Here is a 17747-nt window from a genome sequence, read left to right as displayed (position 1 = left end):
GGACTGCTTAAATTTAAGTAAAAGGTGTACTCTGTTCCAGTATACATACATACATATATATATATGTGTGTGTGTGTGTGTGTGTGTGTGTATATATATATATTTAAAACTTTCAGTAGGTAGTCTCATGCTAGAATGTGAACTCAATTTTAAGAACCGCATGTTGCTCGAACGGTCTGCTGATGCCTGAGAAAAGATAAATCTAAAGCTGCCTTAGACTGATGGAACTAGTTTGGTGTTTTGGAAGTTCTGGAAGTGCAGTATTACAGTATGATAGCAATAAAATATTGAACTAGAAGGTTTTTTTCATTGACCAGTTGATCTAAGTAAACTACTAAATAAGATTATAATATTGTTTTTAACAATTGAAGTCACCATATTAATAGGCATTCATTTAAAGCTTAGACATTAAATTATGGTGCAGTTGAAGTGAATTAAGATCAGTCTTAAACATCTTCGGATGAATCAGTTTAGTGTTCATGAAATACTGTGCTGATCTTGACTGTAGGCAGATGAATTTGGAAACAATTGAAACATTCTGTTTAGACTGGTTTATAAATGATTCCAGTCTAATTCCAGAAGTAGTAGAAGTATAAATGATTAAGTAGTAGCAGAAGTATTACAGCTCATTAAATAGAGGTTGAGTAAGGACAGTATGTACAAAGGTATGTACCTTTCTAGCTTGTTTCATGCCAACTAATCTTGAAAACATTAAGTGGAATTAGTAGCATCTTGTCTGTCTCCTTTCTGTGATGCTGAAGCAATTGTATAGTAATCATGCAGCTGTTCTGCCTGTTCCCTCCTGTTCAAGATTAACCTTTTCTGAGCCCAGAATAGATGGAAAATTATGCTGCTATTCTTGTCTCCACCCTTAATTTAAAGCAGCGCTAGTAATGAGTATTGTGCCTGTTGTCAGGATTCTACTCCTAAACTGCCATTGGTTAGTAATTAATATGGGGTGTTAAACATATATGGGCATTGCTCAGCCTCCACTTCTTAAGTCATTTATTATTTGGGATTTTTTTTCTTTTAAAAGCTATTAGAGAACAAAACACAGCTCAGCTTGGTGTCATGTCATTTCAAAGCAGAATTACAGGTTTTGTGACATAGTAATTAAAATATTTCAGTTTCATTTTGGGAATCTAGATAATAACTCATTGTAGTGTTTAGTTCAAACAGCTTTGTAAGTAACTAGAAACTTATGTGTTCAGGTGAACATTTGTGATGAAACATGCAGGTGTTGCATTGGATTCATGCACACGTTTTTGTCCTTCCTGTCTGGAGGAGAACCTGGAATCTTAAAAACAGAAGGGTATTAGAGTGGTATTGTAGCTAGAAAGACTGTAATATGGTGTTCTAAATGTTGCATTAGAGAACCTTGATGCAGAATTGTAAGCAATTTTGATACTACTTGAATTATAGAAATACACATCCAGTTTTTCTCCGTGTCTGTGATAGGCTTGCACAGAAGAAACTTAGGAAATGGCTGGGTGTATTTTTGCAATCTAAGATGTGGGATTCCAGAAGTTTGAACTCATGGCACTTAAAAATCACACACACACCCTGCTATGTTTGCAGGCTCTGAATGTTTAGTGCACTTTTGTAACTAGAGTATGTGTATGGTCATGCTTTTGCTTTACTCCTGAGTTCCTCTTAGAGTTGCCAGCCTCCAGGTGGGGCCTGGAAATCTCTCGCTTTTGCAACTGATCTCCAGCTAGCAGAGATCACCTCTCCTGGAAAAAATACAAGAAACAACTGTGGTGTACTGGCTAGCAATGTTTAATAAACCCTTTTTGAGAATCATATAATCTTTTTGTACATTATAATATTCCAAAGAAAAGTCCATCCCAGTGAGCACCCAGATGTAGGCTCATTTCGTCAAAAAACTTCCTCAGGAGTATTCCTTCCTATTTCCTTCAGGGTTATCAGCCTCTTGTTACAACTCAGTGTTAATGCTCCCTGCAACATCTTTTTTTTTCCTTCAAGATCTCTCATCCTGGAATAAACCATGCTAATTACGAGATCCAACACAAAGCTGAATGGAAGTTGATAATTAAATTTTTAAATGACTAATTTTTAAAATAGTGTTAAGATATTATATTATTAAGATATTGTATTGTTAAGAACTTACCTCTTAGTACCACTTAAGTGTATATATTTATATTAGGAGCTTAAGCCAGTCTTGAACGTCTTCTCTAACCAGATGCAAAGCTGTCTGGATTTTGCTGGCAAAATGCTCTTTACAATATTTATATTAGGAGCTCTGTTCCCCTGGAGAAAATGACTGCTTTGAAGGGTAGATTCTATGGTATTGTACCATGCTGAGGTCCAGTACCGGCCCTAGGAAACATGGTGCTCCAGGCAGGCTCCCTGCCTGCCACCCCTCCCCCCGCTGCCTCCCACCCTCCCTCCACAGCGCTGTACTCTATTGCGCCCCCTCCATCGATCAGAGGAGCGTGCCATGATGAGGATTGGCCCTACCATCTGAGAGTTCTTTGAAGAGTGCATTGGAGGAGGATTCTCCCTCCTCCTTTCTGAAACCAGAAGTGAGGGGGGAACGAAGCCTTCTCCAACTTTCTCTTAAAAGAGCACTCAGATGCCGGCTGCCTCAAAGCCAGTAGGGCCAATCCTCATTGCAGTGCGCTCATCTGATCGCTTGGGGTTGGGAGGAATGTGGCGCAGTGGAAGGTAAGTGAGGGGGCTGGTGGCAGCAGGGAGGAGAGGCAAATTTAGGCATTTGTCTTGGGCACTGGGAGGAGGTGAGCCCAATTCAGTGCCCCCCTCCCATTGCCCTAGGCAATCACCTAGTTTGCCTAGTGGACAAGCCGGCCCTGCTGAGGCCCTTCCCCTCCCCAAACCCCACTCTCTCCTGGGTCCTCTCCTAAAGTCTCCAAGTACTTTCTAACACAGGCCTAGCAACCCTAGTTCCTCTTGAATAACCAGTAACTCAAATTTGTAGGTGTAGCATGTTTATAAACCGAGGAATTGAATATAAATGTTGTGCTATTTCTTTGAACTTCTTTTGTTTTGTGACCTAATACACAGATGTCAATTCATGAGCAAATGATAAAAGCAAAAATAAGCCCCTTTTATATTTACTGGTAGTTTTTCTCCCCCCAAACAGTGTAGCTGCATGCTTCATAAATATAATTTATCCATTATTAGTTACAAATAGTACTGTACCATCTTATTCAGGATAAATATTTATTGACTTTAGAAAACATTTGGAGTTTTGAAATGTACTCAAATGCTATATTGGGTATATTGGGTATTTTGCACATTGTTCATTTAATATAAATTATACAAATGTACACATATTCACTATACATACTTTAGGTGCACATTTTGCATTTTGGTTTCTTCAGTGTTTGAAGTTTCTAGTTCCAACATGTTGGAGTAGACAGAGGGCTATTCTAAACAGGTCTACTCAAATGTAAGTCCCATTTTATTAAGTGGGGCCTTGTTCTGTAGAAGTATGCTTAGGATTGCAGGCTAAGAAGAGGTAATTTGGAATTTTTAGACTTTTTCAGAAGTAACTGATTTACTGGAGACAGACTCCCAGTGAAACTCAGAGCCAAGTGCTCTATGTTGAACTGTATTTTTATTCTTTAGTGAGTACCCCTTCTTGTGAAATGATGAAATCTATGGCAGTGTTCTCTCGTCTTTAGCAATAGAAGTTGAACTTCTGAAAGAGAAATTAGAGCTTTTTATGAACATCATTATACAGCTGAAGATGAACTGGTTGTTTCCTTCTCCCTTTATTGATGTAGAACATGCATTTACCCTAATTCATTCACTTAAGTTTTAAACTTACAGTTGCAGTTTTGAGAGAGCTGAAGCTGAAAGCAAGTCGTGTTTACATTGTATTATTATATTTCAGTTATTAGACAAAGCCTGTCAGTAGTTTGATAAATAAGAGTGTTAGAATACAAAACATGTGATAGTGCGTTAAGAATGCTGCGGGAGATAAATCTTTTATCATAAATGGAATAAATCATCTGTTTTATTTTTGAAGATTTAAAACATTGTGCAGGTATCTCACAACCAAAGATGACTGATGACAATCCCAAGGCTTGGTTGCAGGCAGTCATACATGTTATCTGGTAAGGTAGCCAGAGGGATAAATATAAAATAGCATTGTAAATATCTGGAGGAAAAGCAGATGTTACCTCAGGCTTCAGCAAATTGGAGTTGAGACAGGGTGGGATGATCATCATGTGTATGTTCTTATCAACACCTTATCTAGGTGTTTTCCAAGAAATGCTTTGGTTAAAGCTGTACATTCCAGTGCCCGCTAAAAATATGCTTCCCTCCGCAATTTTTTTTAAAATAATGGAAACATAGCATAATGAAGGGCAAAATACATCTGCCATGTGCTGTGTAGATGACTTTATAAAAAGCTCTCTTTCTTCCCTAAATTTGTATAATTATAAATGTTTCTGAAAGCTTCCTAGAGCCTTAGCAATATGGCAGAATATAAACCTAAGTAAGTTTTGGTGACCTACTCTCAAGTGAGCCTCCCCTCCCCCTTTGTGCTTGGATCATGAAACAAAGATCTACTTTAGTTGCCAGGCTGGTTACTGCTAACAGCAGTCTTTCAAAAATGGCATGCTATAAGAACTCCCTTCTTGGAGATACTTATAAGGTACACTTGCTCCTCACATTGAAAAAGCTGGCCAGCACTATTTTTATTGCTCAAGAATTTGGCTGCTAGTTGGATAGAAGCTTTTAAAATATAGTTAAAATACAGTTTATGGCAATTAAGTTTATATTGGAGTACTAGGTAAGGACTTCAGTTTTTAGATGGAAGGAAGATGAACCACTGAGCAGATTTTGAAATACAATGATTGGAAGCACCCTCCATCCCAGGAGACCATCCACACCAAATCCCGAGCCACACACAAATGTGGGTACAGCCTTCCTGCCCTACATAAAATCTGTCACCGACCGCATTGGCAAAATTCTCAAACGCCATAATGTTGACACAGTCTTCAAGCCCACACAACAGATCCTCCACATGCTGCGCTCGGCCAAAGATATGAGAGATCCACTTTCAACCCCTGGAGTCTACAAAATACCCTGCTCCTGTGGTGCAGTCTACATTGGCACTACCCAACGCAGTATCAACACCCGTCTCACCGAACACAAGAGACACTGTCGCTTGTTTCAGCTAGAAAAATCAGCTGGAGCTGAACATGCACTTCAAGAAGGAGACCACGTCATCCACTTTGAAAGAACTGAAGTCCTTTCTACGGTCTCACATCATACCCGTTTGAACAGAGAAGCTACTGAGATTTACAAACACCAGCACAATTTTAACAGAAAGGAAGAAGGCATTTTCATCCACCAATCTTGGTACCCAGCTCTGCAAAACACCCTACAGATTATAAATTGCAGAAAGTCTCAGAACAACCAGCAAATTCCACAGAACTATCAGCACAGTCAACACCCATCTTCCTTATCTTCAAACCCCTTCCAACCCTCCCAGCAATTAACACAGAACAATGGTCACATTCAACAGCCAGTTTCCTTATCACTACCCTTCCAGGAAGCCCCACCAAACAATGGGCACATCCACAAACCAATTGCCCTTTCATCACACCCCCTCCAGCCTACAAATAGCAGCTCTCCAGCAGCCCTGGCCCCACTCAATGCACAGCAGCCAAGAAGGTCTGAGCGCCTGCTCCGGCTGCAACGCCACTGAGGATGTTCTCCGCAGCTGAGAACGAAACGTCCGGAAGGAAAACTTTCTCCAGTAGAACACGGCACTTGATCCCGAAAGATTCTACAAACCCTAATGATGTTACCAGCCGTGAAAACCTGAAATCTTTGATAACTTAACACATGCTTAAAATGTTAGCACTCATTGATCTTAAAGGTGCTTTCTTTGTATTTCTCCCAAGGAATCCAGGAAACTGGAAGCTGTGGGCAAAGGAAGCTGTGGCTCTTTCCCTCCTTCTCCAGGGGACTGAGGGGGAGGAGCCTCAGCCAATAGAAGGAAGAGAGGCTTGGCTCAGTAGCTCTGCTGTGCAATTGAGAGAGCCTGGCAAAGAAAGCTCTGCCTTCCCCCCTTTCCTCCCCAAGGGAGGAGCCACAGCCAATGGAAAAAATAGAGGTTTTGCTCTGTAGCTCCTGTGCAATTGAACAAGTCTTGCAAAGCTCTGTAGTTTTGGACCACATGTGGACCACATGGCTGATATCCCTGGAGTAAATAATCCTGACTATAATGTTGCTACTCCAGCCTGGTTACTTTTGCTCCACTGTAGCTGCTTTGAAGCCAAATCCATAGAGTCTTGTGGCATAGTTAAGTTTTGACCCCTTACCCATATGGGATTGTGTAGTAAAACTCCTACTGTAGTTCTCTTTTCTCCAATATTGAAGCCTTTTAGAAGTATTTGGAATGTGAATTTGTTATATAACAATTATAAAACTAAAGTTTCTCCCTTATACTGAACAAGTAGATGTCTAAATATAGGAGTGGTTTAGATCCTGTTACTGTCCAGTGGATCTGTAACTGATTAACAGATCATACACAAAAAGTGCTTGTTAATGATTACTCATCCTCCTGGAGAGGAGTGACAAGTGGAGTGCCTTAAGGATCTGTCCTTGTTTTGTTCAACATCTTTATAAATGATTTGGATGAAGGAATAGCGGGAATGCTTGTTAAATTTGCAGATGATACTAAATTGGGAAGGGTAGCAAATACAGTAAAAAATTGAGTCAGGATACAGGATGATCTTGATGGCTAGAAAACTGGGCTAAAACTAATGCAATGAATTTCAAGGGGGATAAATGTAAAGTTCTGCATTTAGGTAGAAAAAAAATCCAATGCATCCTTATAGGATGGGGAAGAGCTGCCTTAGCAATAATATCTGCAAAAAGGATCTAGGGGTCTTAATGGACCATACACCGAACATGAGTCAGCAGTGTGATGCCATAGCTAAAAATGTGAATTTGGGCTGTATCAACAGAAGTATAGTGTCAAGATCATGTGAAGTGATGGTATCACTTTACTCTGATTAGACCTCACTTAGAGTATTTATTCAGTTTTGGGCACCACAATTTAAGAAGGATATAGACAAGCTGAACATGTCCAGAGGAGGGCAACAAAGATGGTGAGGAAGTTTGCAGACCAAATCCTACAAGGAAAGGCTGAAGAAGCTGGGTATGTTTAGCCTAGAGAGGAGACAATTGAGAGGTATGACCACTATCTTCAAGTACTTGAAGGGCTGTCCTATGCAGGGATCCTGCAGGGCTTTTTTTGCCATCTTCTGGGTGTGGTGCAAGTGTAACTGGTGTGTCTGTAGGAGAAGTATTTGAGAGTTTCCTGCATTGTGGAAGGGGTTGGACTAGATGACTCTGGGGTCCCCTTCCAACTCTGAGAGTCATTTTTATGTATGTTAAGTTTGCAAAAGAGCCCCGTGGTGCAGAGTGGTAAAGCTGCAGTACTGCAGTCTGAGCTCCCTGCTCACAACCTGAGTTCAATCCTGGCAGAAGCTGGGTTCAGGTAGCCAGCTCCTGGTTGACTCAGCCTTCTATCCTTCCGAGGTCGGTAAAATGAGTACCCAGCTTTCTGGGGGGAAAGTGTAGATGACTGGGGAAGGCAATGACAAACCACCCCATAAGAAGTCTGCCATGAAAACGTGAAAGCAACGTCGCCCCAGAGTCGGAAACAACTGGTGCTTGCACAGGGGACTACTTTTAAGTTTGCAAGAGACTTTTATGAATGATGTTTCAAAGTAAAAACAGTTACTGGAAGTATAATGTTTTAAGGAGTATTGAAGTTGTACATGATAAAGTTATTTAGTCACTTCTAGCACAGTAGGAAATGCAATGCTTAACTCTTCACATATGAACAGTTCCCATTTTAGCTGTACAACTGAAGATCAAACCTAAAGGTAGCTGTGTTTCAGATTAGATAACAAAAAGTGCAAAGAGGAATGATAACAAAGATGTTGCTGCAGCTAGCAAAAAAGAAAACAAAAAACCATGCAGACACAGAACTGTTTCTCAAGCAGCTGAACAAAAGAAAAACACAAAAACAGACAGTGGAAAGAGATATTGTTGGTAGACAACAAGGTGGATGACAATTTGTTGTTTGCTACAGTCCTAGGATAGTAATTCAGGATGCAATATGCAAAGTAATTAGTTCAGTGTGTATTCCATACAAAAAAATCACAGATTGCTTGAGTCCATCTTGGTGCAAAGAAGCAATGGCCACTATCTGTTTGAAAATATTAAAAGATCCTATTATTCAAATCTGACTTGAATTCTCAAGGAAATGTGTGGGTTTCTGGTTGGGCACAGAGCAGGAATAAAGAAAAGGGAGATTTTCATTGGCTTTAGAGGGAGACTGCAGAATTTGCCTTGGTTAGGGATTCTCATTAGGTTATTTTTAAATGCCCATATTAGATGACAAATATGTAAATATATGTGATACAATGATTCAAAGAATTAAGCAGCTAGTTCTGAGGTCCAAATGTCACCCAGTTTTTGATCTGAAATGACTTTTGATGTATATCAAGCAGTCAAGACATATTTGTGCTGAATATGCAGTTTTGAATAAAATAAGAACACTATTTATTTCTATTGAATTCGCTAGAAGAGTGTTAAGCACATACTGTCCTATCCCACTGAAATGCAAATACTTAAATACAGATTCTTGTGGTGGCCGCCTGTAAACTTATGGATTTTTATTGCTTTTGCTTCAGGAAAAGAGACTGAAAAAGCCAAAGATCGCTATGATAAAGCCACTATGAAACTCCACATGTTGCACAATCAATATGTGTTGGCACTAAAAGGAGCACAATTGCACCAACATCAGTATTATGACGCTACACTTCCTCTGTTCCTTGATTCCTTACAGAAGATGCAAGAAGAAATGATTAAAGCACTGTAAGATTCACTTCCACCCTATACTGTTCATCTTTAAAAAAATTCTTTTTTATTTAAACTTTAAAAAACAATATACAACAAATGCAGTGAAATATTCACAAAATCTCAACCCTTTAAGTTCTCCCTCCCCCTGACAAAAACCTATAATAACACATCTGTTCATCTTTGAAAGGATGCATATTTCCTTTAATTCATCAGTTGCATTGCGTTAAATTCTGTTTGTTTTCTGCTGTGTGATAAATCTTTTCATGGAAGGAACCCTTCTGTGAACAGGAGGGTGAAATCTTGCTGCAGAAGAACTATTTCTGCAGAAAGGAACTTTAGAATCTTACCCCATTGCAAACAAGAAGCAGCTTTCAATAATGCTGCTATTCTTGCCCAGTAGTACCAATTTTACAGTGGTCATAAGCTGTCATTAGCCATTTAAATTATCGTAGTTGTCTATGTCTTTCTTGCAGCCTCATCCTATAATGAGTCTGTTAAGGTACTATGGATTTTTAGAGAAGTACAACTCCTTGTTCAGACATTCTAAAATTAGGTATTCCCTGAAATATTAATGTCTTAAAATAAATGCAGCTGACATTTTTAATCTTTGAAGTAAATTATTAAGTTGGAACCTGCATTTTTCCATTTGTGAAGCAGCTGATCCTTTCCTCTCCCTCTCTCTCTGAAACAGAAGCTTCTTCTTTCTTATATCAGCAACAGAGAACACTGTTATTCCTGTCTGCATAAAACTGGGCCTTTCTGCCTTTATCTGTTCAGTGCTTTAGATTTGCTTAGTTCTGTAGGGAACACTTTGTAACAGTAACACTTCTCTTGGTTTATAAAACTTGTTTAGATGGCCAAAATAAAAGGAAAGATCCCCTGTGTAATAGTTTAGGATTATATAGATTCTGATCAGCCTGCAAAATGCTGGCTCTATAGCAAGGGCTATCAAAGCATTTTTATCATGTGACTTTAATCTACATGAAGATATATGTATGTGTGTGTGTGTGTGTGTGTGTGTGTGTATCTATCTATCTATCTATCTATCTATCTATCTATCTATCTATCTATCTATCTATCTATCTATCTATCTATCTATCTATCTATCTTCATATAGATTAAATTCACATGATAAAAGTGCTTTGATAGTCCTACATTTAAGTAGCATATGGCATACAACTGAACTCTTTGGCTTGCACTTCTCTAGTCCCTGCTTAGTCTGAACTTCCAGCAAGTTCATCAAAGTCTGATTCTGATGAGCAGGATAGATTATACTAGATAAATGACTTCCAGGAGAATGTGTAGAGTTAGGGTGTTGCTCGTTCATCTTTTCCCTCTTCAGTACAGCTGAAACAGGAGGAGGAGAGATAAGGCAGTTGGTATTGTGATTTCACTTTACCTTTACCCTTCATTTGTAGTTCAAAAATGAGAGAAGGAAAAAAATAAAAATAATAAATAATAAATTTTTTATTTATACCCCTACCTCCCCGCCGAGGCAGGGCAGCTTTCAGGACATGGCATAAGCCATGTTATAACAATAAAAACAGGATAATACAATTAAATACAATTCACAGTTAAACATTAAATAATCTAAAAACAGTCTAAAACAATATAATTTAGTGGTGGTACTACCTCAGTTGTGTTAAAGATGGCATGATGCTTATGCCAGACACCAACTATGCCAGGCTAGTTGGAAGATGGCGGTTTTGCACGCCCTACGGAATTGATTAAGATCCCGTAAGGCCCGCACCTCTTCCGGCAGCTGGTTCCACCATTGGGGAGCCTTTATAGAGAAGGCCTGTTCTCTAGTTGTTTTTAATTTGGCCTCCTTTGGCCCAGGTACTTCCAGAAGATTTTGTGAACTAGATTGCAGTGCTCTCTGGGGAACATATGGAGAGAGGCGGTCCCTAAGGTAGGCAGGTCCTCGGCCATATAGGGCTTTAAAGGTAATTACCAGCACCTTGTAACGAACTCGGTATACAATTGGTAGCCAGTGCAGTTCCCGCAGCCTAGGCCGCACATGTTCCCACCGAGGGAGGCTCATTAACAGTCTGGCTGCTGCATTCTGCACTAGCTGCAGTTTCCCAGTTCGGCACAGGGGCAGCCCCATGTAGAGGGCATTACAGTAGTCTAACCTCGAGGTGACCGTTGCATGGATCACTGTTGCCAGGAACAGTTGTAACAGCTTGCTTGTCACAAACTTTCCTCATAAAAAGGAAACAGCTTGCTTGTCACAAACTTTCCTCATAAATCTCTCATTCCCAGTTCAAAAAAATGGGAGCAATGGGAGGAAAGTGGCTTGTGCTATTGAATTGTTCACTTTGCTCTCTTCTGTTTCCTGCTTTGGAGTGATATGCAGGTGAAAATGAGAGAGATGTTTTTCTTCACAGCCTCCTCATACACAACATCTGGGAGTAACTGAGAGTTTTGAATGCAAAGCCTTAAATGCCCAACAAAGAATTGAAAATCAGAAAATTGAGAGAACATTTTGCTTACATGATTTTCTCTTTTTCCTAGAAAAGGGATTCTTGATGAATATAGTCAGATCACCAGTCTGGTAACAGAAGAAATAGTGAATGTACATAAAGAGATCCAGACTTCTGTTGAACAGATAGACCCTGGTTCGGAATACAATGGCTTCGTAGAGGCTCATAGGTAAACTTCATAGTTCTTCCCTTCTTAAATCTGTAATCTGTTTTAAGTATTAACACTATTGAATAGCAAATAGCTTGTCCAAGGGCCTTTTGTAGCACAACTGCAAGGCAATAGTATGTGAAAACTGCCTATCTTTACTAAGAGGCAATTAACACACATAGCATCCTGTACAGTTGCTTTAGATATAGACACCTGCTTGGGTAGCTGAAGATGTAAAATACGTTTCCTTTTCATCTATTCAGATAATGTGACTTTATTTCCTGTACATTTCTTTTGTGTATTGATGTCATTTTACTTGCTAATAAAATGTTTTTAAAAGCTTTACTGCTGTGTAGCTGGTAAGGATTAGAAGTTCTCTACAAATACACAAGACTTGTGTAAGGCAAGCTGTAGATGTGTGGGGGAGGGTCTGAGGAACATTCCTGGCAGCCATTGGCTCATCATAGTATTATGTTTAAATGAAAAGTTTTGGTAAAAGGCTAGTGCATAAGCAAGTAGGGAGAAATGAAGGGTTGTTGACTGGAACAAGGTAGAGAAGAGGAATATGAAAAGGGTAGAAAATAGATATATGAGCAGTGGTATGGCAGAAGCCTTTTAGTTAGCTCAGAGAGTATAGTATGATGAGTCGATGGCTGCAAGAATTGTTGGCTCATCTTAAGGGACTGGATCAGAACTAAGTGTTGTCAGCCCATAGCTGTCCAGTCTAGATGGTCGTATATTCAGACAACATTAAGGGTGCTGACTCATTATCTTCTACAGCCATAATTCCTAATAACTTTCTGCTTAGCCTATTGGCAAGTAGCTTGTGTCTCAGCCCTAGCAATACCTAGCGAATGAATCATCCTAGCAACTCAAATGGAATCTTATATCTGTCTTTTGTTGCATGGTCAAAAAAAACGGCATCAGGTAATGTTATTTAGCTTAGCTATAGAGTCTTTTTAAAAATGATGTTGCATAGAAAAGAGAGACTTTGTAATCTCTGATACTTAGCTGTTTTGCATTTCTAAAGGACACCAGATGTTGTACTACAAGAAATTGAGTTTGATACATCTTTATTAGAAGAAAATGAAAATCTTCAAGCTAATGAAATCATGTGGAATAATTTGACAGCTGAAAGTTTGCAAGGCATGTAAGTAATTTTAATAGTCTTTTTCCTTTCTCCCTACGTGAATGTGCATTCTGAGACACATATGCCCAAATTCTGCAACTGGAATGAACTGGAAAACTCTGTGATCACATTTTCTCAGTGGGTGCAAATGCAGTCAGATGTATAATCTGTGGTCATAACACTTTAAAAAAGCAAGCAAAACTAAACTATTAAGGTTGTTAAATTTTGCCCTATGTAATAGTGGTATGTTTAAATGGTGAAGGTACAGAGTATGGACAATTAAATACAGTCTTTGTATGTCATAAGAGCCCTGTGGCGCAGAGTGTTAAAGCTGCAGTACTGCAGTCCTAAGCTCTGCTCACGACCTGAGTTTGATCCCCGGTTGAAGCTGGGTTTTCAGGTAGCCGACTTGAGGTTGACTCAGCCTTCCATCCTTCTGAGGTCGGTAAAATGAGTACCAAGCTTGCTGGGCGGAAAGTGTAAATGACTGGGGAAGGCAATGGCAAACCACCCCGTAAAAAGTCTGCTGTGAAAACGTTGTAAAAGCAATGTCACCCCAGAGTTCAAAACGACTGGTGCTTGCACAGGGGACCACCTTTACCTTTTTTTGTATGTAATATTCTATATGACTGGTTCCTTGTGCAGTGTGATTTTAAAAGTATAGTTTCAGTAATGCATTTTAAGGTTAAGAATTAAATTCTCCCTGTTGACATTCAGACTAAACAGTTTGTGCCATCTGTATTGATTGCTCTTCCTCTCCCCCCTCCCCTGGCAACCTAGCCTGAAATTGATAATGACAGAAAAATGAGGCACCGTTTAAAGCCTTTCAAGCCTTCATAGATAATGGGAGGTACTTACCTTAGGTGTGTTTGAACAAAAAATACATGAATTTTGAAAGTTCTTGACTTAGTCATGTGGACTCCCCTTATAGGATTAGTTATGTCATATTAATGTGTGAATGAGTGTTCTTAGTTGTGTTAGGCTGTCATATTGTAAATCACTAGTATATATTTGATTTGGAGAAGAAATATTATTGCAAGTTTCTGCCAGAACAGGTACTGATTCACTGATTAATGTATTTTGCCATTTCTGCCATTTTCATACTTTTCTCCAACTCAGTAATTTATTGTAAAGGAAATTACCCTTTTGATATCCATTGTAAGTAGCAAAGCATAACAATACTGCATTCATTAGCCGACATTTTGTCAATAATTGTTCACTTTGCTGTTTCCTGAATGGTTGCTGGTCTGTCTTCAACTGCTTCATTTAGTTGTTTTCCCTTCCAATGGGGATTTATAAATAATTATAATTCTAACAATGCTTTTATAATCTGTTTGAAAGTTTATGAGATTATTTGCTTACTCTGTGTTTGATGAAGCAATTTTTTTTACAAAAATCACAACTTGGCACAGAGAAGAGAAGTGATTTCTGAGTTATGTACTGGGACAAAGAAGATAGCATCTTGAATATTGTGTGTGTGTTTTAGTATGACAATCCAACAGTATCTCTCAGTAAAAGAAAATAGTACTTCTGTATTAGTTTTAAAAAAAGTTGAGAGTGGGGAGAAATATTCTGAGTAGAAGTTTAAAATAATTAGGACTTCCCTTTCCCTCTTCAATTCCCAGTTACATCTGTGAAAAAGAGAGTTTACATGGTTACATATAAAGACAAGTTAAATGCCCTTTTTATTCTGTTCTTTACTTTTCTGTAGGTTGATTCAGTCTTTTTCTCCTACATTATGTCTTTGAGATTCATTTGCTTACATTTGCTTACATTAGCCATAGTTCAGAGAGGTCTCTGTTGAGTCGTCCAAGTACTTCCATACACCCAGTGCAATGTTTCACGTTATTTTTTTAAGGAGCAGTTAACCATGCCATATTACAAACTATCGTTCCAAATTCTCCACGTTATCAATGATCAACAAGTGATATGGAATCTCCAGTTTTGCAGGGAAAACCCCACATAGGCCTAATTACAAGGGAAGTGTTGCTAAATTTTTTTTATTAACTTGAGTGGTGGTTCCCCAAATATATCACTTTATTAAAGCTGAAAATCCCACTGCTACAAAGTAGATCCGTTTTCATATTCAGATTGTAGTAGAAATGGAGTTAAGTGTGTTTAACTTGGTCTAAGAGGTCAGGATCATTAGTCCAACTGACATGTCTCTTGGAAGAAAAGCTCTTTCTGTGGGCCAATTATTTTATTACATCGTCACTGTTGCCCATATGCCTTCTTCCTGTTTTCATAAGGCTTACTGGTACAGCTGTTTTGGATACTCTGGGGGAAATTTCCTGCATGACCAAATTTGGTCATGAATGACCATGGGAATCTCTGCTTCTTAGCTGATATTACTTTGTAAATCCTGGAAACGTAGTTCCTTTTTATGCTTTTTAAAATGTTAATCCCAAGCACTAAATTAAGAACATAAGAGAAGTCATGCTGGATCAGGTCAATGGCCCATCCAGTCCAACACTCTGTGTCACACAGTGGCAAAAAAAGGAGGTTCACAAGTGGGGCTAGAAGCCCTTCCACTTTGTCCCCCCCAAGCACCAAGAATACAGAGCATCACTGCCCCAGACAGTTCCAATAATATGCTGTGGCTAATAGCCACTGATGGACCTCTGCTCCATATTTTTATCCAAATCCCTCTTGAAGCTGTTTGTGCTTGTAGCCGCCACCACCTCCTCCTGTGTCAGTGAATTCCACATGTTAATCACCCTTTGGGTGAAGAAGTACCTCCTTTTATCCGTTCTAACCCTACTGCGCAGCAATTTTATTGAATGCCCACAAGTTCTTGTATTATGATAAAGGGAGAAAAATACTTCTTTCTCTACTTTCTCCATCCCATGCATTATCTTGTAAACCTCTATCATGTCACCCCGCAGTCGACATTTCTCCAAGCTAAAGAGCTTCAAGCATTTTAACCTTTCTTCATAGGGAAAGTTGTGTGCAGACTTGTGTTCTGTTATACAATGGATAGATCATAAAACAATCATGAGTTCCTGATTTTCAGCTGTTATGCCAGCCTTTGTATAGTTCCACATATCAGGCTTGGTAAAGAATAACTAGTTGAAGCATTTTGCAGCTGGAAAAATGTGATCTCTCCTTGTTTATTTGCTTCAGATCTTTGGAGTTCTGTAAGAGTGAAAGGACTGGCTAATTGTCCAATTGGTTTTGTCCAGAATCTATCTAAAACCCAGACAACTTGGTCTTGTGGCAATATTAGATCCTCTGGGGCAGTGTGGTAGCCTATGGAGAAAAATTGCAGCCCCTTATGTATGACCTGAATTGTCTTCTGCTTATGCACCAGGATTTTCCAACACCTTTAACTGCTTTAAAGTCTCAGTATATTGAGATGAAATGTTTACATTCTGACCTTGTAAGAGTGAGAACTAATATTTGTTTATTAGCAGATTCGATACCTGCTGCCTAACTTGCAATAATTTCATGATAGGTTGAAAAACAACAGAAGAAGATTTTGCCAACATATCTAGGAGATGAGGAAACTATGTTTCTAGATTTTTCTGCCAGCTGTGCTTAAATCATACAAGCTTTGTCAGACAATTATCAGTAGTGCCCTGCAAGCTCTCAATGATGGTAGTATAGATGGAAAGTGCGAAAACCGGCCCAGACCCTGCCTGTACACTTTCTCCCTCATTTAAACTATACCTTTCCTTCAAGACAAGTGCAATAAACACACTAGTCTGAGAGTAGAGCTAGACAGCTACAGCAGCAATTATGAATTTTGAAAGGAGGAAGTGACCCCACAGGAAGGGGCAGGTTTTTTGGTGGGAAGGGTGACCTGGAATTGACATAACAGGAAAAGGTGTGCTTAGGGATGTGACCTGGAAGTGACATCACGTCCTTGCTAAGCCTCACCCTGAAAATTTCCAGGTATTTCCTGAGTTGGACCTGGCAGCCCTAGACCAAGTTCATGAACGGCTTTGTATATGGTAGGCATTACCTTGGATTGTGTCTGGTAATTGATGAGCAGCCAGTGGAATGTCTGAAGACTGGTACTGATACTATGTTTTGTTTACCAGAAAAGTTATATGTTGTTGATGGATATCTGTGATGAATGGTAGAAATAGAGGGAGATAGAATTCAGTAATAGGATAAATACAGTAAAGTAATCTGTTGTGTTCAACTTGGCTCAGGATGGAAAGTTTGTTCAGGTTTTTAAAGTAATGGATGATGACGTGTATATGTTTAGATTGTTCAAATGTGATAAATCTCATCTCAGTACAATGAACCTTTATGCTGTTTCTTTTCTCTTAGACATTAAATTGTGCAAGCTACTTATTCTCGGACTGTAGTTTAGATTTATCAGATTGAGGTTAATCTATAAATATTTGCTGGTGATTGAATATCTCAGACAGGTAGTACTTTTTAATATTGAGTAATATTGGATTTATTATTTCAGCTGGAAAAAATTCTGTTCCTAAATAATGTTGTTTTATTTTGTAGCAATTTAACTGCCCAAGCAGCTATAGACTAATTTACCTGTATTTGAATAAATTTAAGAAAGCCAAGAAGTCTTGAGTAGTGTCAGAGCATTCCCTGTGTTAAAAGGAGAGTGCTTATATATCTTGTTCAACATGACGTCTTAATATATTGTTGTGAATGAAAAATGTGAGCTATATTAAGAATAGTATTTCCAAATCAGAACAATTTTTGTTTATTTTACCACATTTTTTACAGTATTCTCTTCTGTGTAGTCACAGAACAGTTTACAATAAAATATTCAACAATAAGTTACCATAGAATACACTGGGAGATTCAAATAGCATCGACTAAAAATACCATTACAGTAAAATTCATAAAACATCAATAGTATAAAAGCAGATTCCTGAAAAGAATCCAATCAACAATTACCAGATAACAGGCAGGAGGAGGCAGTTCTGCAGAATTTAGCCCGTGGCCTGATGAAACAGAACAGCCTTACAGATCCTATGGAACACAAGAAGATCCTGCAGAACATGGGCCTCATCAGGAAGCTGGTTCCAAAGGGCAAGAGCAACAACTGTCAAGGCCATGGTGGAAGATAAATGGGCAGTCTGGGGGCCAGGCACCTGCAAGAAGCTGGGATGCTGACTGGAGGAGA

At 39.0% G+C, this 17747-nt stretch overlaps 1 protein-coding gene across 1 annotated transcript in view; it reads left to right on the top strand.

The window, feature by feature from the left end:
* Positions 1-17747, top strand: part of FER (FER tyrosine kinase) — a 295373-nt gene that overhangs the window by 30819 nt on the left and 246807 nt on the right. Inside the window, exons 6-8 of the mRNA XM_060235624.1 lie at positions 8712-8895; positions 11398-11535; positions 12545-12664. Of these exons, the coding sequence (XP_060091607.1) occupies positions 8712-8895; positions 11398-11535; positions 12545-12664 (442 nt within the window). The remainder of the gene's footprint in view (positions 1-8711; positions 8896-11397; positions 11536-12544; positions 12665-17747) is intronic.

This window comes from Heteronotia binoei, chromosome 4, assembly GCF_032191835.1.
Source record: "Heteronotia binoei isolate CCM8104 ecotype False Entrance Well chromosome 4, APGP_CSIRO_Hbin_v1, whole genome shotgun sequence".
Classification (NCBI taxonomy): Eukaryota; Metazoa; Chordata; class Lepidosauria; order Squamata; family Gekkonidae; genus Heteronotia; species Heteronotia binoei.
The sequence above is the reverse complement of the archived record's forward strand: the minus strand, read 5'-3'. Positions and strand labels throughout refer to the sequence as shown.